Source organism: Cydia fagiglandana, chromosome 26 (assembly GCF_963556715.1).
Source record: "Cydia fagiglandana chromosome 26, ilCydFagi1.1, whole genome shotgun sequence".
NCBI classification, from domain to species: Eukaryota; Metazoa; Arthropoda; class Insecta; order Lepidoptera; family Tortricidae; genus Cydia; species Cydia fagiglandana.
This window is the reverse complement of record NC_085957.1, coordinates 1,142,019-1,165,986: the sequence shown is the minus strand read 5'-3', so window position 1 is coordinate 1,165,986 and position 23,968 is coordinate 1,142,019. Positions and strand designations below refer to the sequence as shown.

Below are 23,968 nucleotides of genomic sequence, written 5' to 3'. Positions count from 1 at the left end.
TATATGGGGGATCTCCTACTATTATCAATTGCTTTACTCACATTGGCTATTAAAAGTTCACCCTACCGTTAAAGTTTAATTTTCCGTTCGGTTGTGATGTTGATTTATAGGAATATGTTTAGATGGTACATATTGATAGTTGTAGCCAAAAACAAAATATTTATTATTTATTCTTAAAATACATATATACATATATATACAGGGTGAAATTTAATTCACTGGCCAAATTGAAACACCCGAAAGAACTCGAAAAAATATTAAACACGTGTTTTTTCTTTTAATACCGCTCAGTACATTTTTTTCGAAATAACTCATCATCAAGTTGTCCTAAAAACCTCGTACGTTATGGTGAACCGACAACTACCCACTACACCCGCTTCTCTCTTATCAGTTAAGGTCATTGACACCCCGCCCCTCCCGCTGTTTGCTATCGCGTCACCAATTATGAACCCTATTGCAGCGAGATACGACGCTTACCTACATAAGTTGCAAATTTTTCCTTCATACTTTAACGGGCTTAGAACCGTCAAAATGCAAAGGCAACCCATGTTTAATCTAAAATGTTATTTCTGACTAATGATTATTAACAAAACGTCCGTGGCTTAAAAACAATGAGTAAAAACTAGGTCAGGAATCTTTGCATTCAGGCGTATTTAAAAAAATTAATCAACTTATGTACAGTTGATTAAAAATCGACACAATTAACGAAAGTCCCACGAGATGGTACTCTTGGATTCAATCCTTGTCTGCGAAGGCGTGGAACTGATTCCATTTCGTATAATCTTTGTACACCACGTAAACACTCACCACTTAATAAATAACACCGTACCATTTCGTAATATTCCCGGTTCGAAAACATTTTTTTAAACCTTAGTACGCGCGCGATTATTATTTTATGGTTGGCGAGTGACGAGTGACTAATATAACTAGCGCGGAATGGTTTAGACTACCCTCGAAATTGATAAACCTGCCTACCATCGCCAACACTAACTGGGTGGACCCTACTGCAACGATTATAAGGTTTAGTGAAGGTCAGATAAGGGTTTTGCTGATGTTGTTGTTAAAACCTACTATTAGGTTTGTTTACATTTGTGGTAATAGGGTGACCACGACTCGTGGAAAATATTTAAAAATTGAAAAATGAAAATTAAAAAAAAATTGTACTCTTTTTTTTCGCTAAATAGATTCCTTAAGTGTAACCTAGTGCCGGGAATTAATATGGCCAGTGATTTAAATTTCACCCTGTATTAAAAACTCTTGCTCGTTTTGAAGCATCTCAATTGTTATGGATCACCAGGCCCCTGTTTCACCAACGTGACAGGTGCGACGAATTGTAAAATCACTGTTGCTGACGTCACAGGCATCCATGGGCTACGGTTACCGCTTACCATCGGGCGGGCCGTATTCCTGTTTGCCACCATCATTGTATTATTAAAAAAAACTATGATATCGGAAATAAACAGATATTTCTCTTGCTAAGTTTATGACAATTGTCACAAGAAACACTACAATTGTCACGAAATTCCGACATATAACTCATTACTGGGCATATAACTCATGGGCTACTGCAGGCATTTATAAAAGTAGAAAAAGACTTTATGAACTTTATAGTGAGAGAGAGCTGAACAAAAATACAGATTTCCTGGACTATGTGAGGAACTACTCAAAAATCTTCAAGAGAGTGTGTTTAACAGCCAAAGCAAACTATACAAGTTCTAAACTGAAAGTGTCGGACAACAAAGTGAAGACAACATGGAATATTATAAATAAGGAAGCTGGTAAATGTAAGTCACGCGATTGTCAAGTCAACATTGTCTCGGATAAACAACAGACCATGTCAAACAACGATGTTGCCTCGGCATTCGAAGATTATTTTTCTAAAATAGCTATTAATACCACGAAATGTCTACATTCATCTGCGTCACGAGCTCATTCCTTACTTGGTGCTAATGTTAAGAAATGTAATATTAACTTTGAGTTTAGTCTAGTAGATTCAGCAATTATTGTTAAAACATTCAAGTCACTCAATTTAAAGAAAACGGAAGACTTATGGGGAACATCCGTTAGAGTCATTAGTCATGTCTTGGACGTAATAGCGCCTTACTTAGCCGTAATTTATAATATTTCAATTTCACAAGGAGTCTTTCCAGATCTTATGAAATATAGCAAAGTCATACCTCTTTTTAAATCGGGTGATTCGAGTGATATGGCTAATTACCGTCCAATATCAATACTTCCTGTACTAAGTAAAGTTTTTGAAAAGTTAATGTTAAATGATCTACTGGGTCACTTCAACAGACATACTTTACTCACAAGCAATCAGTTTGGTTTCACAAAGGGCCGTTCCACGACCGATGCTGCTTCGGTACTTATTAAACATATTTATGATATTTGGGAAAATTCTTGTGATGCAATTGGCATATTTTGTGATCTTTCTAAAGCATTTGATTGTGTGGATCATGGAACGCTCATTTTGAAATTAGAACACTATGGTCTGTCAGTAAATGCCCTAAACTTTATGTCTTCTTACCTTAGCAACAGAACACAAACAGTTGTTGTAAACAAAACCCGGTCTAGCGGTACTGTAGTCCAATTAGGAGTGCCACAAGGTTCTATTTTGGGTCCATTCCTGTTTTTGGTTTATATAAATGATTTGCCATGTGTAGTAGAAAATCTTTGTGAAATTGTTCTTTTTGCTGATGACACATCATTACTTTTTAAGGTTGATCGTAAATCTACCGATTACAGTGTAATTAACAGCACACTCGTTTAGTGATGGGTAGGACATCAATTTAAAATGAGTTTGTATGAGTACCTCATTTTCTAAAATGAGGTGTTACAATGTCTTACTTCAAATGAGGTGAGGTACTAGCATATTTTCAGCGTCGACTATTCCATTAACTCCAACGGCAACAAAAATATTTAATGTATATACATATTTATGTATTCATCACTTCCTTTATAAATAAATAAGTAGTAATATTTCATTGGAGTGCAATTCTGGAGGTTAAGAATAGAACTTTTAGGAGAAAGATAATTTTAGAATCAAACTAAGAACATAAAGTACCTAACTTAATTTGCTGCTTTTATGAAACTTGTTCTAATGTAGCTCTTTTTTATTGTTAGATTGTTTAGACCTCCTCCTTGCTACTTGATATAATTTTAAGTATAATAATCACTATCGACCCGCCCCGGCTTCGCACGGGTTAGCAAATTATACACCTAAACCTTCCTCAAGAATCACTCTTTTGATAGGTGAAAGCCACATGATAATCCGTCCAGTAGTTTTTAAGTTTATCGCGAACATACAAACAAACCCACAAACAGACAGACGCGGCGGGGGACTTTGTTTTATAATATGTAGTGATATATTTCATAAGTACCTATTAACCATAAAACTTACCACAATTTTTAACAAACTAAGGAGAACAAATTCAATATTTTCACAATCATTATTATATAGAAGTGACTAACTTACCACCTATAATTTAACAGTAATATCATCAATATGATAATAAACATAAACAAAGCACCATTCGAGCCGGCCGCACCGTCTACATTTACACTTAATTTTTTCATGCAAAAGGCACCAAGGAAGATCCGCGGGTATATTTACTGGCGAAAACTATGTCCATATTTTGTTATGATTATAAGAATTATTACTAGGTATTAGGTATTAGAGAACTAAAATTAGCTCTAGAGAACTAGAACGAAGTATGGACAAAATAAATATAAATATGTCATAATCATAACTTGTCAGTTCGAAGACGTTTACAAAGAATGTTAATAAAAAGTATTGCAAATTCAAATCGGTATAATTTACATCTACATGTTTATTATACCTATGCAAATTATACTTACTTTTTATTTAATAAACTTGAAACTTATTGAAATTATCATAAATTGTGTACGCTACCGTATTATATTTCAATAATATTTTAGTCACTTAAAGGATTTCTGTTTCTAACCAAGCTTCGTAAATGCCCGCCTGGTATACAGAGGGCGTACCGCGAACCAAGTTCGTCATGTTGCCTCCCTGTCACACTTACGTACGAATTTACAAGTGCGACAGAGAAGCAACACGTCGAAATTCGTTTTGAAGATTGATTTATCGCGCCATTTTGACACGTAAGTTAGGATCAAAAAGGCGTAAGATGTATGAAAGCTTGCAGCGCTTACGCTTGTTGTCTTTCGTGTTTAATTTTTAACGTATTTTCGGTGGTGACGCGAGGCGATATTGAAGTACGGCGCGTGTCTGTCTCACTCCCTCTTTGGATATTTCTAATTCGTTGTTTCATTTTGAGGTATTCATGTCACAAAGAGCCGGTGAGCGGTACAAACTCAACGCTTTTCTCGGTGGACCTTTTGTCGTTACAATAAGGTTTGTAGTTCGGCAGTTGACAGTGTGGACCATTACGTCCATTACTCGTTTCTTCATTTGAGTTTCGAGTGTCGGCGAGCGGGTGAGGGGTGAGCACCTCGAGCGCCTCGCGCGATCCAGGGACTCTTTTGCGAGGTTATGAGGAACGTATGAGTTTTCAGGGTCGCGAGTGAAATTGAAAGGATAAGAGTTTTTTGAAATTTGAAGTGTGTGAATGATTTGTGTGGCAAGAGGTGTTTGTGATGCGCGCGAGTAAATGAGTAAAATGAATAGAGGTGTGATGTAAGACATTTTTGCGGTATGAAGTACTGCGACAAATTAACAAAATGAGCGGTACAAATGAGGTGCCTCACGAGTGAGCGACTCAACACTACACTCGTTAATGTACTAAACTGGTTTACTATGAACAATTTGCTTCTTAATGCTAAGAAAACTAAATGCATTCGATTTTCTTTGCCGAATGTTAAACCAGTCGATACTAAGATACTTTTGAATAATGAATGCTTAGAGATGGTAGATAAAGCACTGTTTCTTGGTTTAACATTGGACAAAAATCTACAATGGAGTCCTCATATAAGAACACTAGCAAACAAATTAAGTTCAGCCGCTTACGCTGTGAGGAGAATTAGACAATTGACTAATGTTGAGACAGCTCGCCTTGTTTATTATAGTTATTTTCATAGTGTAATGTCATATGGTATTCTGGTTTGGGGCAAAGCAGCTGACATACAGACTATATTTGTCTTACAAAAGAGAGCCATTCGTTCTATATATAATTTAAGGGTGCGTGAATCATTAAGAGAACTTTTTAAAGAAATTAATATTTTAACTGTAGCTTCCCAATACATATATGATAGTATTATTTATGTTGTTAAGAATCTAGACTCCTTCACTAAGAATTCTGATGTCCATAACTATAATACTAGAAATAAAAATAAGCTTGCTATCAGAAAGTTTCGTGTTCGTAAAGTACAGAAGTCATTCGTTGGGCAATGCATTCATTTTTATAACAAGTTACCTGAGGATGCTTTAAGATTACCCTTTCCAGCTCTTAAGAATTACTTAAAAAAGTCATTGATGTTGAAGGCTTATTACAGAGTCGAGGACTACTTGACAGACAAACATGCATGGTCCAAACCAGAAACTGTAATAACGACAAGTAGCAATTAAAAACATTGTATTATGTGTAGAGTTAAAGGTGACTCAGCACCTCTAGCACAACTGGCCGCGACAGGCGTGAGAAGTGACAGATCGGCGCGACTTGGCGGTTTGTCGCGTGTTGGCAGCACAACTCACGCGCGAGAGCCGCGACAAACTCGCGATCAGGTGTCACTGTCAGAAAATGACAACGATCGCGACTTTGAACTAAAATCCGTAGCACAACTGCCTATTTTGAGACAAAATATTCTCTCGTCTTTATGTCAATCCGCGAGTCGAAGTCTACGCGACTTTATAACGCGACTCGCTCCCGCGGGTGGTTTGCTTGTACTTTTTTAACTAAACTCATGATAATTATAACTTAAAAACAAGTTTCATATATCATGTAATAATATAATTTGTATAATTACTTATTGCCCTAAGGAATAAGGAAGTATGGAACAATCACTAAATACGCTTTACGCACTCTTATATCGATTATGCACGGTGATACCTACAAGTACCACAACACACCCATCATGTTTACAACTTTAATTTCAAACAGCTAGCTTGTAGGTACTCAATTAAGTAATTAGGTACATATGTAGGATTTTTAAATTTCAATTCAGGTTCGTAAGTTTGTAAAAGTAATCCTAAGACTTCCTTACACAAAACTTTCATCAACCTAACAACGGAGCCCGCTTGCTTGTATATAAAATGAAGCCGATGAGGTGGGTAGGTACAAATGTTCAAAACAAACTATCCAACTTATTAAGTAAGGCAAAGTCTTAGTAGTAATATTTAGGATCACGGTTAGATGTCTAATTTCAACAATCTCTTACTATTTAGGTACCGTTTGGAACCTTCCTCGACTTCAACAAAACATACCTACATGTGGCCTGTGCCCGCTGCATCGTACTGTAACAGAATGATGTAATACGTGGCTATAACAGGATCATGTTCGGCTCAACATCATGCTTTGTATGAAATATTATCAGTCATCACCCACTAAACCATTCCGCCCCTGCCAACACCATACCGTGACGTGACAGGACCGAGCCGACCAACAATATTTTGAAGGAGTCGTTACACTCATGTCATAGTCTGCGTAGGTAGCATAGGTACGGTTATCATATGGTCTACCATATTGAAACTCCTCTAGATCATACCCGTGTTCTAGATGTTTCACTTCATGTTTGACAGGGCCTGATACGATCATGCTATGATACGTTGCTGTCAGCATTAGGTATGAAGTGGGCCTTGGGGAGCTAATTAATCATGGCTTCTAGGAGTTCTAGGTACTTACCTACCTACTTTATTTTTGTTTCTTTTCAGGTAAAAGTACAGGAGAGAAATAAAACAATATTTAAATTAATAGTATGTTGATTTGCCTTATATATTCTTGCAATATTAGACTTCTTATTATTAAACCTAATATATATTAACATCTAGAACCACTATAGAGAAATTGTAAGAATCTTCTTTATTTTATTACCCTTGAAAAGTATTTTCTCTCTTCCTTTTTCTTCGACATGCGGCGCAGGATAATTAAATATCACCCTGGAAAGAAAATTGGTTTGTAAACAAGACAATAAAATATGGTCATGACTTCATCGAGGACTATGAAATAAGCTTTTCATATCAATTTGTCACATGCCATCCATTATTGGCACAAGAAAAACTATATGAAACTTATTTGAGAGTTATTGTGGCAGCTTAGATAGGTACGCCATAACCATTAGGGTTATTATTAATAGTTCACTTCGTCGGTGGTGTTCTTAAAGCTAAAGCGCTTCTCACATCTTAGTTAATTTAGAAAAGGGGACAGCTCCGCGTTTGAAACCTACAAGCTTGCCTAGTGTGTTTCTTTTCCTGAATCTCCACTTCGGGTCCCGTTGGCACGTTCCTGTTAATAATATTTTCCTTTGGGTGCTGCTGGGATATCAATCGTGTCTAGGATAATGCTGAACTTATTCTGAAAAAAGAAAACACTATTTACAACAGGAATATGAGAACAAAACAAATAATAGCAATTCCATTATTTTAGTTACTTACAGAAATATTTTATTTAAAAGGTTTATTAAACAGAAATTTTTAAACAATATATATTTTAAGGAATATTATCAATATTAAGTATATAAGGCTCTATTACTTACATTTTTTCATATATTTTCCTGTAATTAAATGTTGACAAAATTTGAAAGTTCCTTGACTTTGACAGGAAAAACTTAACCATCGACAAAAAACTAGATTTTTTACCACCAAAGAACGAATGATTTAGCGCATCCCTGGTTTCCGATTCAGTGTTGCCACTTGCAAATATTGATTTGTTTAGACTTTGATTTCGCCGGGTAACACTGACGAGTCGCGCCGCGACTTTGAGTTCTCTACGCGGCTGTTGCAGTCGCGGGTACAAGTTATGCTACGGAAATCGACAGATTTGACAGCCGCGGGAATGGCGACTCGAGTCGCGATCAAAGTCGCGGATGCAAGATGTGCTAGAGGTGCAGCTCAGGTAAGAAAGCACATCAAATTGTATGAAAGCATCTCATAACAATCAGTTAGATTCATATAATATGTATTCTCATTTCTTTTATTGATTTTATTTTCTTTTCCTTTTGTAAGATTTGATTTGTTTTCTGAAAGAGCTACGTATTTGTGATTTCATGTACATATATGTTTATTTTTTATATCAAATTCTATAAAGTTATGTACTCACTGAGTATAATTGCATGAATTCTATAGTAATTTAAATTGTATTAATTACTCGTAATGCATGTTAATTATAAGATGTAATAATGTTTTGAAAAGATGTGTCCCGCCGAGTTTGTTGCCGGTCCCATATTGGGATACCCTCCTCCAATTGAGGGGGGATTTAAATCTTCTCGGGGCAGAGGTGTACGGTTGGAGCCGGTAAATTTATTTGACGTTCATAAGCGCATTGTAATATGCCTACTTGAATAAACTATTTTTTATCTTTATCTTTTATCATTACCTGTCAAGAATTACCTACAATTCTTCTAAATCTTTGACAATTGTCAGAAACTTCGCAGGAGAAATATCCGTTTTATTCCGATATAATAAAGTTTTTTTTAATAATACAATGATGGTGGCAAACAGGAATACGGCCCGCCCGATGGTAAGTGGTAATCGTAGCCCATGGATGCCTGTGACGTCAGCAACAGTGATTTTACAATTCGTCGCACCTGTCACGGATGTGAAATTGGGGCCAGCTCATCTATTGTCGAGAATGAAGTATGAAAGATAATTCTTAGTTAAAATAAAGAAACTTAGTAACGCCCTGCCACTGTTATATATTTATCAGATTGGTATTTTGGATATTTGAGTATTATTTTGTCGTCTTACAGCGCCCACTCTTGTCTCCTCTGCGGTGGTGTCGGGTCGGCGCCGCTCGTGCTCGGTCAGGCTGGAGCGCCTGCTGGTGGACGCGGAGCGGCGCACCTGCCGGGTCGGGCGCCGCACATACAAGCTGCACGCCACCGAGCCCGCACCCACACGCCATGTCACCACCGTCATCTATCAATGTCACCATTGCGGGAAACGGTTCAGGAGCAAGTCGGTTCTGAAGAAGCACGTACACACTCACTCGCCTTTACATAATTCAACCGTAGGGGATTATGGTTTAGAAAGACATCAAATGCTACACGGTGACAAAAAACTGTATAAAAAGGCTTACATGATTATACACACAGGCGAAAAGCCTTTCAGGTGTACAAACTGTGGCTACGAGAGTAGTAGAAAATCAAATTTACGGAGTCACCTGATTACTCACACAGACGAGAAGCCTTTCAGGTGTACACACTGTGACCACAAGTCTAGAACCAAATCACACTTACAGATACACCTGATGACTCACACAGACGAGAAACCTTTCGGGTGTACTCACTGTGCCTACAAGTGTACAAGAAAAGGAGAGTTACAGATTCACCTGATGACTCACACAGACGAGAAGCCTTTCAGTTGTAGTCACTGTAGCTACAATTGTAGAAGTAAAGCAGATCTACAGAATCACCTGATTATTCACACAGACGAGAAGCCTTTCAGGTGTACACACTGTGACCACAAGTCTAGAACCAAATCACACTTACGGATACACCTGATGACTCACACAGACGAGAAGCCTTTCAGTTGTAGTCACTGCAGCTACAAGTGTAAAAGAAAAAGAGAGTTACAGCAACACCTTATTACTCACACAGACGAGAAGCCTTTCAGTTGTAGTCACTGTGCCTACAAGTGTAGAAGAAAAGGAGAGTTACAGAGTCACCTGATGACTCACACAGACGAAAAGCCTTTCAGTTGTAGTCACTGTAGCTACAAGTGTAGAAGAAAAGGAGAGTTACAGATTCACCTGATGACTCACACAGACGATAAGCCTTTCATTTGTAGTCACTGTAGCTACAAGTGTAGAAGAAAAGGAGAGTTACAGATTCACCTGATGACTCACACAGACGATAAGCCTTTCAGTTGTAGTCACTGTAGCTACAAGTGTAGAAGAAAAGCAGATCTACAGAATCACCTCATTACTCACACAGACGAGAAGCCTTTCAGTTGTAGTCACTGCAGCTACAAGTGTAAAAGAAAAAGAGAGTTACAGCAACACCTGATTACTCACACAGACGAGAAGCCTTTCAGGTGTACACACTGTGACCACAAGTCTAGAACCAAATCACACTTACAGATACACCTGATGACTCACACAGACGAGAAACCTTTCGGGTGTACTCACTGTGCCTACAAGTGTAGAAGAAAAGGAGAGTTACAGATTCACCTGATGACTCACACAGACGAGAAGCCTTTCAGTTGTAGTCACTGTAGCTACAAGTGTAGAAGTAAAGCAGATCTACAGAGTCACCTGATTATTCACACAGACGAGAAGCCTTTCAGGTGTACACACTGTGACCACAAGTCTAGAACCAAATCACACTTACGGATACACCTGATGACTCACACAGACGAGAAGCCTTTCAGTTGTAGTCACTGTAGCTACAAGTGTAGAAATAAAGCAGATCTACGGAAACACCTGATTACTCACACAGACGAGAAGCCTTTCAGTTGTAGTCACTGCAGCTACAAGTGTAGAAGAAAAGGAGAGTTACAGCAACACCTGATTACTCACACAGACGAGAAGCCTTTCAGTTGTAGTCACTGCATCTACAAGTGTAGAAGTAAAGCACATCTACAGAGACACCTGATTACTCACACAGACGAGAAGCCTTTCAGTTGTAGTCACTGCAGCTACAAGTGTAAAAGAAAATCAGATCTACGGACTCACCTGAAGAGAAGCCTTTCACATGTAATGTAGCCACTGTAGATACAAGTGTAGAAGGAAATTTGGCGGACTCGCCTGTTGACTCACTCTGGTGAAAAACCTTCAAGTGTAAGCACTGTGACCACAGGAGCCGTCGTAAATTCTATTCGTCGTGTTCCTATTTCCTATTCATCATCATCTCAGCCCTCGGAGTAAATATCTATGGAGTAGAGACACGCATTAATTTCTATCTGAAAAATTCTGTCGTTTTTCGCGCGGGGGACGAGGTAACGCACACAAATAATGTTAACACTAATGCATTTTTAGCATGCGTCGCTACACACGCACACGACAAAATTATCAAACACTAGCAAAAACTATATTCACACAAGTACAAGAACAAACACAGACAACCCGGTCCGTGAACGAGATGACGTCAGTTCTAAGTAAACCTAGATAGTGCGAGGGACACGCCGATAATATTGTCGATAAAATTGACAATGAATTTTAATTTCTGCTTTTATCAATTATAATAATAATACAATATGCTGATAGACCGATCGCAGCGCCGGACTGTGCTCGTCGACGTCACCATCCCCCATGATGAGAATCTTGTGAAGGCCGAGAAGGACAAGTCCAGCAAGTACCTTAGCTCATGAGATTACAGCCATGTGGGATGTTGACTCGACGATCATTGTTCCGATAGTCGTGTCAGCGAACGGTCTCATAGCGAAGAGTCTCGACCAACACCTAGAGAGACTCTCGCTGGGTGGTTGGATCAAGGGTCAGATGCAGAAGGCGGTAATTTTGGACACTGCGCGTATAGTACGTCGGTTCCTCACTCTGCGGCCCTGACCACCGGCAGCTTGGGCCCTGCCCCGCTGCCGGCGGCACCCTAGGTTAGGTTTTTTATAATGTGTTTATATGTATTTTTTATTGTTTCGTAAGTGTTTTTATATTCATATTATAAAAATACCTAACCTAAGACGAAAAATAAATAAAGAGAATACAATATCAAGTCTTTGTACCAGCATTTTACTTCAATTTTTGTATTGTTTGGATGTTATTTCTAATAGTTTGTCTATTTGTTTAGGGCGAATCTTGCAAGCTGATATAGAATTATTTTTTATTATCAGTTCATTAGTTAATTTTTACATGTTGGTTTACTTCTGAAAGCAATGCAATATACTATCGAGCATGCAGATCTGATGACAGAGATGGAACGCGGCCATAGGATGTCATTTAAGGGATATTGAGTAGGGGATAATTAGTATATATATCGGCGGCGGCGGTACTCGAAATACTTGGAGTAGAGGTTGCAGATGGTGCTGTACGCCTCGGTTGGGACGTACAGAAGGGATGGCGGCGGAAGAGCCCACGAGGGCCAACGGCGGCATCCGCATATCTCCACGAGAAATACAACCTTGGCGTCAGGTGGCAACCGGCCGTAAAACTTCCGCCAACAACCCAAAAACTCCTTGTATGAAAAGTACCATAAAAATGAGTAAGTCTAATGCTAGGGCGTCCCCCTCAAGCGACGTAGATGCGAAGAATGCCGGAAACAAGATATATGCTAGGGCGTTCCCCAAAAGCGACGCTAGGGACAAGAACCATCGTTCGCACCAAAAATCCAAGGACAAACTCAGACTCGCATCATGGAATCTCGGCACAATGACAGGGCGCAGTCAGGAGCTAAGCGAAATTCTACGAACCAGAGAAATTAACGCCTGCTGCATTCAAGAGACCAAATGGAAAGGGTCAAAATCCAGAGACATAGGGAATGGCTACCAGCTTGTGTATCATGGGACTAATACTAAAAGAAATGGTGTGGGTATCGTACTAGATGACCATCTCAAACAGAGGATAATCAACGTGGACAGGAAAAGCGACAGATTGATTGCCATAAAGCTAGCAATGGACGACCAACATCCTATGAACATTATTTCAGTGTACGCCCCACAAACCGGCTGTCCCGAGCAAGAAAAAGTGGACTTCTGGGAGGATTTCGATGAAGTTATGCAAAACATACCGCCCACCGAATACATCCATATAGGGGGGGATCTGAACGGGCATGTAGGTGAAAGAAATGATCTCAATTCTGATGCCCATGGAGGATATGGATTTGGCTGTATAAACCAGCAAGGTATAGATATTCTGAACTTTACAACCAAGCACTCCCTGAAGATTGTTAACACATTTTTCCAGAAGAAAGCTGAACACCTTATCACCTATAAATGCTCAAACCATAAAACACAGATAGACTTTATTCTAGCCAGTAGTAAATGCCTTAAACTTTATAAAGACTGCAAAGTAATCCCAGGCAATGCGCTCACGTCACAACATAGACTCTTAGTTGGAGTGATGACTCTTCCTAAGCCTATAAAAACACACATAGACCGGACAGAGAGTATAAAGTGGAAAGAGTTGCACACCGCCAAGGGATCGCAATTCCTCGAATGGGTGGCCACCTACGTGGTAGACGATATGGAGCCAGGCAACCAAATGTGGGACAATTTCCAACAAGTTTGCCTCAAGAAAGCAAGAGCAACCTTGGGAGTATCGCGCGGAGGACTGCGTCTGAATAAAGAGACATCCTGGTGGAACGAGAGTGTTAAAGATCTAATAAAAGCAAAGAGAGAAGCATTCAAACTGTGGCAAAAATCAGACCTTGAGGAAGATCGTCGAGAGTATAAAAACCACAAGAAGATAGCAAAATCTGCCGTAGCACATTCCATTGCGAAATCTAGAGAAGACTTCTATGACAAACTAGAAAAAGCGGAAACTGAGAATACTGTCTACAAAATTGCTCGACAACGCTATAGATCCACCCTCGATATTAAAACAAACAAATACGTCAAGGATACCCTAGGCAGACTATTAACAGCAAATAAAGATATCAACGGCCGTTGGAAGGAATATTACGAACAACTAATGAACGAGGAATTCCCCAGTGCGCTTATGCCATATGCGCCTGCCACCCAGGGACCCATACACTGTATATCAGTTGAAGAAGTAAAGAAGGCATTAACAAAAATGAAGTATCACAAGGCTACTGGGCCTGACCAGTTACCAGCTGACATCTGGAAGAAGCTGGACCAAACGGCACTACCCTGGCTGACTAAACTTTTCAACTGTATTGTTAAAGATGGCAAGATCCCTGAAGACTGGCGTAATAGTACACTATGTCCTATTTTTAAACAAAAAGGCGATATTGCACAGTGTGGAAACTATAGAGTAGAGAGAGAGATACTGTTTAACGTGTGCATGGACTACATCACCAGAGATATACAAAAGTCAACACCGGAATGTATGCTTTACGCGGATGATATCCGTCTTGCTATCGAAAACTGCAACAGACCTTCAGGAAATACTGTCAGTGGGTAACACGCATAGAAAGCCACGGGCTACGTATAAGCCGGAGTAAAACCGAATATTTAGAATGTAACTTTGGAGGCACTGAAGAAACTGGGTGCAATATTTATATAGACAATCAAGCACTACCCAAAGTGAACAGTTTCAAATATCTAGGGTCGGTACTTACTTCTGATGCAAAAGTTGATAAAGACGTAGATCACCGTATTAACATCGGATGGCTTAAATGGAGATCATTATCGAGTGTCCTCTGCGATCACAAAATGCCCATCAGAGTAAAAGGGAAAGTGTACAAAACGGTTGTTAGACCAGCCATGACATACGGTGCAGAGTGCTGGACCTATAAGAAAGTACACGAACAAAAACTCCACACAAGCGAGATGAAAATGCTCAGATGGGCGGGAGGAGTGACTCGATTGGACAGGGTCAGAAATGAACTTATTAGGGGATCGTTTAAGGTAGCACCAATAGTTGAAAAAGTAAAGGAAAGTCGATTGCGCTGGTATGGCCATATCCTTAGACGTGATGATGACCATTCTGTTAAAAAGGCCCTAAATATACCCAACCAATCCCGATGAAGGGGAAGACCACCCAACACCTGGTGGTCAGACATGCAGAGAGAGATCCAGAAAGAGAACCTGAGTACGCAGACAAGCCAGAACAGAGCACTCTGGCGCAGACATACAAGGAGACCCGACCCCAGATAAACTGGGAAGAGGGACAGGCAAAGAAGAAGAAGATCGGCGGTAGATCGTAAAATCGGGCATATCGAGATATTCCTAGGCATATCATGAAACGCCGCCATTTAATAATCTGCCTTTTGCATTTTTTGCCACTGCTAGTGCTGCATTCTATGTGGCATTTGGAGCAGAATGCGTAGGTACTAGGTAGGTACTAAAATCATACGCTACCCAAACACGTACTATAAGTAGACTGTCAAGCCATTTCAATGGTTATCATTTGCTAAAATTTAGGATATCCTACTTATTCGATATGCCTAAATGTTGAGGTTTGAACGGTATGGCTGGTGGTCACTAGTCAGATCATGACATGCCGGCGTTTCATGATCTGCTTAGGAATATCACACCTTAAAGTTAGCACGATATGGCTGGTGGTCACTAGGCAGATCATCATCTGCCTAGGAATATCACACCTTGAGGTTTGTACGATATGGCTGGTGTTCGCTAGGTATCATGACCATCTGTATATTATTCATTATGTTTATATCGATTTTACCGATATTGGTTTTTATGGTGTCCCATCACTAATATTGGTACGGTGATACCAGAGTAATAAATTAAAAGTGCCTATTTATGGAAAGTGACAGACGTAAATACCTTAAATTAATAAAATATTTGACATGTTATATAAAAATATATAGCTGGTCAAGCAAATCTTGTCAGTAAAAAAGACGCGAAATTCAAATTTTCTATGGGACGATATCCCTTCCCGCCTACATTTTTCAAATTTGCCGCCTTTTTCTACTGACAAGATCTGCTTGACCAGCTATATGTAAAAACTAAAGGAAAAATTAATTTTCAAAAAATAGTCTATCGGTAATTTTACGTTATTTAGGGGTTGTGCACAAATCACGCGAGATGTTTTCGACTACTTTTTGATCCCCCGTCCAGCTTTTCTTTATTTTTATAGATCTATTTATTTGATTAAATAGGTTAGGTTGATATGAAACTAAGGTGTTATATAAAAATAATGTGTTACATAAATTATATGTGACGTCCCACGGGTAAAGGTACCTTTATGAGGGTTGACGCTTACGCTATTATTAACGCCGCTCCAATATTATTGCGGCGCCATGCGACGTAAGCGCCGGCCGCCATAAGGTACCCTTTTCCGTGGAACGTCACATATAACAAAAAGCAACGCAAATAGCATATTACTGCAATGTCCTGCCGCCAGAGTGTAGCACTAAGCTAGCTAATTTTCTCTTTTCTCTTTATCGCTCAAATATGCAATAGTGATAGAGAGGTTAGATAACGAAATTTAAATTTTCTTGTTCCGCAGCGGACCCCCAGATTGCGATGGATTGTGGTAGTCGCGCCCCCTACGCAGAGTTTCGCATAATATTTCCTATTAGTAATTCTACTCGTACCTAATTAATATTTAGAAAGTCTTCTTTAGAATTACCCTAAATTAGATCTAATATCATATCACTGGTATCACTGTCAGATTGACAATGTTTTTTAGTTATTTGCAAAATTAATGCACTATTTGATAATATTTTGATGTAATAGTACTTACATATGATAAGAAACGTGTTCTTTTTGTAGACTAGACGTTTCCGATCTCATTTTGCATGAGAAAACGCTGCAATTCGGCATTTTCGGCTCCTATCATTCCGCTTAGACTGACGTTTGCTGAATGGCGTATGACGTGTGGCAACTAGTTTTATATAACCTCCTTGACCGGCGGCCGCGATCTTTTTGCAGAGGGGAACGCCTGTTAATGGCCGCTCCATAGATATTTACTCCGAGTCTCAGCCATAAGACGTCCACTGCTGAACATAGGCCTCCCCCTTCATGATGGGGGGTGAATGCCATAATCGCCACGCTTGGCAGGCGGGTTGGCGATCGCAGTCGAGTACACCGCATTTGAGGGACGCTGCTGCCCGTCCACCGGTGGCCTTGGACGTAGTTTAAGGACATACCCGGGTTCCTATTAATGTATTAATTTTACACTGATTTAAATTTTCACGATTATGAAACATTATCAAACTGCACAACGGGACTTAATCGCGTATTTTTTATTATTATGAATGGGCTTACTCATGGCCACAGACTAGCCGAGGCGTAGACGTGGCCTACGATGGAGCGAGCTCGCCCAGAAGGTGCCTGTTATAAGATTTGAAGGTTGCCGGGTTATAAGAACACGGAAATATAGACGCCGGCAGGGAATTCCATTCCTTGGCAGTGCGCATAAGGAAAGTAGAAGCAAAGCGCTTCGTGCGAATTGGTGGAATATCTACCATGTAAGGATGGAAACCGGCCGTGCGTCTAAAAGTCCGATGGTAGAATGGGGACGGTGGAATAAGCTCGTGTAGCTCTTGGGCACACTCCCCGAAGTGCAGCCTGTAGAATACCGACAGGCTGGCGACTTTCCGCCGATGGGCCAAAGACTGAAGCTTAGCCGTTAGCTTCTTGTCGCCAATCATCCTCCTGGCTCTGCGCTCCACTGAGTCCAAAGCGGCGAGTTGGTATTTAGCTGAGCCATCCCACAGGTGGCTGCAATACTCCATACACGACCGGACTTGAGCTTTGTAAAGTGTTAGAAGCTGTCCAGGTGTGAAGTATCGCTTCACCTTATTTAGGACGCCCAGCTTTCTGGCCGCAGTTTGTGCTTTAGACTCAATGAAGCTGCCGAAGCTGAGGACTGAACTAAGCTCCATGCCGAGGAGTTCCAGGCTCTCGGTAATAGGTACAGATGCACCCCGGAAAGAAGGAGTCAGGTCGAATGAACTCCGTTTTGCGGAAAATAGACACGTCTGCGTTTTGGAGGCATTGAACGTGACCAGATTGTCATCACCCCACTGGGAAACGAGACTAAGGGTCAAGTTCATACGCTCAACCATGGCCTCTCTCTGTGAACGTATATCGTCCCTGCTGTCCCCTGCACTAGCCAAATATCTCTCAACAACCGTACTGTCATCTGCATAACCTACAATGCTGGGTTGCAGCATGTCGTTAATGTGGAGCAGGAAAAGGGTTGCGGAGAGAACAGACCCCTGAGGAACACCGACGTCAATGGCCATGAGGTCCGAAGAGCAGCCATCAATAACTACTCTGACCGACCGTTCACTCAAGAAATCAGATAGCCAGCTACAAAAGTCAGCAGGGATGCCGTATGCAGGAAGCTTGCTAAGGAGACTTGCGTGCCAAACTCTGTCAAAAGCCTTCGAGATGTCCAGTGAAACAGCAAGCGCTTCACCGTTCCTCTCGATGGCCTCGCCGCAGCAGTGCGTGACATACTTAAATTAAGCTAGTTTAAATTAAGCTAAGTAATTAGCTTAAAAGTTTGTGTTAATTTTTAAATTTATATTGTTTCACAGCCCTATGAGCCATGTTGCTTGAATTAAATGTATTAATAATAATAATACGCTAAAAGATCCCCAGTAGACCGACCTCGGCGAAAGCCATATTGACGGTCACTGAGCAGATCATTTGCTTCGAGGTATGCCAGCAGCTTGCCGTTAAGTACCCTTTCCATGACTTTACAGAGCATGGAGGTAATGGCGATTGGTCGGTAATTGCAGGGATCAGCACGACTACCCTTCTTGGGTACTGGTTGCACGTTTGCAAGCTTCCAGGATTTCGGCACCGTTCTTGTTTGGAGAGAGAGGCGGTACAGGCGTGTCAGTACAGGAGACAACTCAGGCGCACACTGCTTTAGTACACGTGCAGGTATACCGTCTGGTCCATTGGCCTTATTCACGTCAAGATTCTGCAGAGCTCGGCGTACCTCTTTTTAATGTATAGCAATTCTCTGCATAGAGGAACTGCATTGAGGTAGCGTAGGTGGAAGTTTTGAGCCTGCGTCTAGACGTGAATTGCTCGCAAACAGAGAAGCAAACAAGTTAGCTTTCTCTGTCGCGGAGTGGGCCAGTGTCCCTTCAGGTTTCTGCAGAGGTGGCAATGTGGGTCGGCAGAAGTTGGATTCGACCGCTTTCGACATGGACCAGAACCGCTTGCTACCAGGAGGGTAGGAGGCGAGTTTGGCCCCTATTCGACTGACCTGGTCGAATCGAGACTTTCGAAGCACCCGTTTGCAGGACTTGGCAGCTGTGTTAAAGGCTTTTTTCCTCGCGCGAACTCTCTGTGCTCCAGCTTTGGTATCGCGGGCTAATACCCAAGCCTGGTATGCAGACTGCTTAAGGGCCTCGGCTCGAGCACAGTCCGAATTGTACCATGCTCGGGTCTTGTGATCGAGCGATAGGTCGGAGAACGGAATGAAATATTCCATTCCCTGCCGAATCACATCCGCAACAGCCTCAGCAGAACACGAGGGGTCACCCGAAGAAAAACAGACCTGCTGCCAGGGGAAAGACGCAAAGAAATGCCGCATCTCATCCCAGTCCACTGACTCGTATCGCCATACTCTCCTCGTGCCCCTAGGGCAGAGATCAGGAGGAGAGTGGATCGACACGGATTTCACTAGACATTGATCGGACGATCCTAGCGGAGCTGAGACCGAAACCGAGTGCCTGTCTGAATCAGTTGTCAGCAGAAGGTCAAGGCAATTGGGTGTATGGTCAGTAACATCCGGTATCCGCGTCGCAACATTTACCAGCTGGGTAAGGTTTAGGGATACAGCAAATTTGCGCGCTTCCCTCCCAGCGTGGCAAGTATTCTTGAACGGGAACAGCCACTCCTCGTGGTGGGCGTTAAAGTCCCCAAGGAATACGAGTTGAGCCGCAGGGTACCGCTGTTGGGCTTTATCTGCCATCTCAGTAAGGTGGTCAAAGAGCCTAGTTGTCTCCTGGTTTCCGCTGTGCCATCGGTAGACACAGGCATACAGAGTTTTCTCTGAGCCCGAGTCAACCATAATCCACAAAGTGGAAAACCCGGCAGCCTCAAAGCAACGGACACGCTTGCAGCAAATGTCATCGCGGACCTCCACACAGACCCCAGCACGTGCTCTGAACTTATGTTCCAGTGAGTAGCCTGGGTAGTTGAGGTGCGACGCGTCCGCTGGGGTTTTGACTTGCGTCTCCGTCAAAAAGAATAGGTGCGGTTTTTCGGTTTCAAGATGATGGTGGACCTGATCGATATTTGAGTGCAACCCCCTGATGTTGGTGAGGTGCACTTGTTTAACCCCTTTGTGTGTGTGTGAGTGTGGGATGGGTGAAAAAATGCCTGTCGAGGTGTTGCGTTTACCAATAGGATCACTTGAGCTAATCCGGACAATGAGGAGCTCACTTGGAGACTGCGGGGACGTCCGAGCGCCCCTGAAATAACCCACCGGGTCCTCCCGTCCAGTCGCCAACTGGCACGGTGGAGCTATTCCAGGATTCTTCGCTAGGTGGCGGGGCAGCCTCTCGCACGTGGCTGTCGTACAATTGGGCCCCCAACTTCCTGCGGTCGGCCACCGGCAAGACCGTGCCTCGGATCCCGCTACCCTCCAGCGTGAGCCGCTCGGCCCGACGTCACTCAGGAATCCAAAAACCGGCATTATGCAACACAACTGACAGCCAATCATCCTCGAAAGGCACTGGTACTCCCACACATAGACGAAACGCAGCAAGGCTGCTTGGCGCCTGACTCCGGCGGGAGGGTGGTAGCAAACCAGGCGGCCCCTTGCGGGACCTACCACCGCTGGTTTGGACGTAGTTTAAGGACATACCCGGGTCCAGCATATTTAAGTTTTAAATCAAATATCAAATATCAACATTTATTCAGCAAATAGGCCACAAGGGCACTTTTACACGTCAACATGGAATTTACATAAAAGCAAAAATAATAACATCAACAATTTTATAAATTAAAACTAACAATTCAATCTAACGTATTACAATTACTAAGAGATGTATGTATATGGTCTCTTAATGTCGAATTACATACAAAATACAGATACGTTTCACAACAAACAAGACCAAGTGCGGGGAAAAACTCGCGCGGCTAGAAGATGTTGATGTCAACTTGAGCCAGTCTTCTCCGAGACCACGGGGACAATGCCGTCCTCGAAACTTCGGAGGTAAATCTTAAAACTTAAATACGCGATTAAGTCCCGTTGTGCAGTTTGATAATGTATTAATTTTAATTACTACATGTACACTTTTTGTATCATTCTTACATTTTGTTTTCATTCAACGATTAAATGCATTGAATTTATCAACTTAGTGTGTTGGCGCCTTTACATCATTCTTTAACTGCATTTCAATCTGAAAAAAAAAATATTTTTTTTTGTTTTCATGTTTTGAACTCTGACATCTCAGTTATTCTAGGTGCTAATGAACGAAGTGGTCCGAAACTTAGGATCTATTCTAAGGTTTCCAATTTCATTTACGCTTTTTTCTCTCTTTTTGTGCGTATTAGTGCTAGTATGTATCTGTTTAATTAAGAATACTTTGTAACTAAACTACGAGTTCCATGTAGTTGGGTTTCAGTTTCAACCTTGTTGTCTATTGTAAGTTTAAAACTGTTGGTTCTCCTTAACATAGATAAATAAATATATAAAGGAATCTAGTATGTAGTAAAGCTCATTTAAGCACTCACCAAAATATACACACTCTGATATAAAGAAAGGACGCTTAGCATAATGAAGTTCGAATATTGATCCGCCTGCTCTTATCTGTGTCGCACAGACCTGCTACTAGAAGAAATTAATATCGAGGCATCTATCCCACTGGGGCATCCATCCTGAAATTACCCTATTTCAGAGCGTTTCGTCCCTTTTTTGATTTTTTTGCCATTTTTATATATTGTGACCTTTTTTGCCACTTTTGTGTTACTTCTACTCAGAATCACGAGCTCTTTCGATCCTAATGGGATACAATATGTCCCAGAGATGTATTCCTATTGTGTTACCATTTCCCCATATATACTTTATATAGCGGTAACAAAAAGGAAAGTTTGATAAATGTATGGAAGTTTTAGGACACTTTTTTTTCCCTATAAAGCCCGCTCCACACTCGTGCGCGAATCGCGGCGCGAAGCCGCGAACGCGAGTCTGGAGTCGATTTCGCATATCAGCGAACTAGACTCCACACTCGCGTTCGCGGCTTCGCCCGCGATTCACGCGCATAGTCTGGAGGGGGCTTAAGGATGAAAAGGGCTCGCGATCCTGACTAGAAATAACAAACCAGTGGCAAAAAAGGTCACAATATATAAAAATGGCAAAAAATAAAAGAAACGCTCTTCAAAGGATGTTATTCGAGCTGACGTGGTATATTAAAGAATGTATTAAGCCAGGTACACGCGTGGTCTGGGTTCGAACGTATGAAATGACGTCCACGATGGCGGCAGCCAGAGGCACTGCGAGCGGGTGACGTTAAAACTCACAGAATTAAAATAGTTACAACTGTTGCTGTTTCTTTGGACACATATCTATAGTAAATACATGTTTTTCTGCAGTGCACACAGGCTGCACGTGTAGAAAGTTATGCAACATGCACGGAACTGTGTGACTTACACGTTTTTCGAGCAGTTGGCAAACCTGCGGGCTATCATAATATTGGCACGAACTAATGACGCTCTCCGTTCCCTTTCAATGACGTGACGCAAGTATTTAAGACGAAACAGGAGCTGAGTTTTGAATATTTTAGGTAATGAGGTAAATATATATACCTGTTTAGTTATACATATATTATAATAATACCCGTATATAGCTGCGTTTCGTTACAACACCCTGCATACTGCCAGGGTTCAACATTAGCTTTATCTTGGATACTTCTCTCCTAAATGCTCATCAAGACGAGTTGGATGACCAGAAGAGCGTGTGCCTATATTGCACCAAACCTGAGTTCCACTAGGTCAGTACCTGTACTGCCATGGTTCAGCATCAACTCTACCTTGGGTACTACTCTTCTAAGTGCTTATAAAGACGAGTCGGAAGACCAAAACAGCGTGTGCCTATGTTGTATAAAACCCGAGCTCCACAAGGTACTCCCAGGATTCAGCATCAGGTATCTTGGGTACTACTTTACCAAGTGATCATCCTGACGAATCGGATGTCCAAAACAACGTATGTCTATGTTGCACCAAATCCGAGCTCCACTAGGTACTAGAAGGTTAGCTGCAATTCCCTTATAGGGATACGTTCGCCTTTGTACTTTCATTACTGTACTTCATTTTTGTAAACCTGTGTTGTGTACAATAAAGTGATTACTACTATAATATTCTTTTATTCTTCTGCCAGCTAAAACCATATTCTGAATTTCTATCGAACCAAGCTACAAACTTCTCAAACCACCCTCGTACAGTCAGCAGCAGAAGTCACTATACACTCCAGGTGCTCAAAGAGAGGTAAACGTTTAAACTGTCAAAAAGTTGTTGGCTGTCATAGCAGTATTTTACTTGTGAGCGCTTAACGTGTCACAAATATCTTAACAGTCGCTATTCATTAATTTCTACACTTACAACAAGTCATTGATACCTTAGCTGTCAAAAAACCAATGGTATCTAAGCGGTCAACGTGTCAAATATGTCTGAACAATATGGAAAAATAGACTTTAAAGCATACAAGTATGGTCGAATATTGAATGAAAGATAGCCATGCTAATTTCAGGTAAAGCGTTTTGACAATCATCGAAAGCAGTACAGTCTTGTCATCACATACATCTATCTCACGTTTTATCCTTCAACCATTTGACAGGAGCCTCTCGGTCAACTTACTGCAAACTATTTCTTTTAAGGTGGTTCGCTTTTCATACAAAATTCAATCAAAGCTCATTAAGTAACTACACACTATTAGTACACAAATATTTCCGCATTTATCTTCTTTCGAATATTCGTTTGCGCGAAATTAACAGGAAAACAATGTTTCATACAGAAATCATGCAAAAATCATAGTTAACTTTTCATCAATTTTACGTATGTGTGTGTCACAAATGTCGTGTACAGATACATATGCGACGTTGCCATACCATTTCCGACGTTGCCGGGCTGACCACGGCTCGAATTTGGAGTGCCGTCATGTTTAGTGCAATTTTGTTGACACTGATACTTGACAGGTAGTTAATTGACCTAAGCGAGAAGTTCGTCAGCTTAGCTAAGAACTATCATGGCGTGTTATGCAAACAGTCGCTTTTTTGCTTGCAAACGGAAGATTCCCGGTTCGATCCCCAGTCATATTGTATG

General features: G+C 41.2%; 2 protein-coding genes across 2 annotated transcripts; both read left to right on the top strand.

Moving 5' to 3' along the window:
- Window positions 1-9,071: 9,071 nt before the first annotated feature.
- On the top strand, window positions 9,072-11,754 carry LOC134677548 (gastrula zinc finger protein XlCGF57.1-like). The gene has a single exon (XM_063536017.1). It carries the CDS (start codon window positions 9,177-9,179, stop codon window positions 10,839-10,841), a length of 1,665 nt encoding a protein of 554 aa, XP_063392087.1. The 5' UTR covers window positions 9,072-9,176; the 3' UTR covers window positions 10,842-11,754.
- A 392-nt stretch (window positions 11,755-12,146) lies between these two features.
- LOC134677264 (uncharacterized) lies at window positions 12,147-14,171 on the top strand. Its single transcript, XM_063535696.1, has one exon. The coding sequence runs from the start codon at window positions 12,147-12,149 to the stop codon at window positions 14,169-14,171; it is 2,025 nt and encodes a 674-aa protein (XP_063391766.1).
- The last annotated feature ends 9,797 nt before the right edge of the window (window positions 14,172-23,968 follow it).

Bases quoted from the DNA above. Each gene is read 5' to 3' on its own strand.
- LOC134677548 (XM_063536017.1), top strand. From the start codon at position 9,177: ATGCTACACGGTGACAAAAAACTGTATAAAAAGGCTTACATGATTATA.
- LOC134677264 (XM_063535696.1), top strand. From the start codon at position 12,147: ATGGCGGCGGAAGAGCCCACGAGGGCCAACGGCGGCATCCGCATATCT.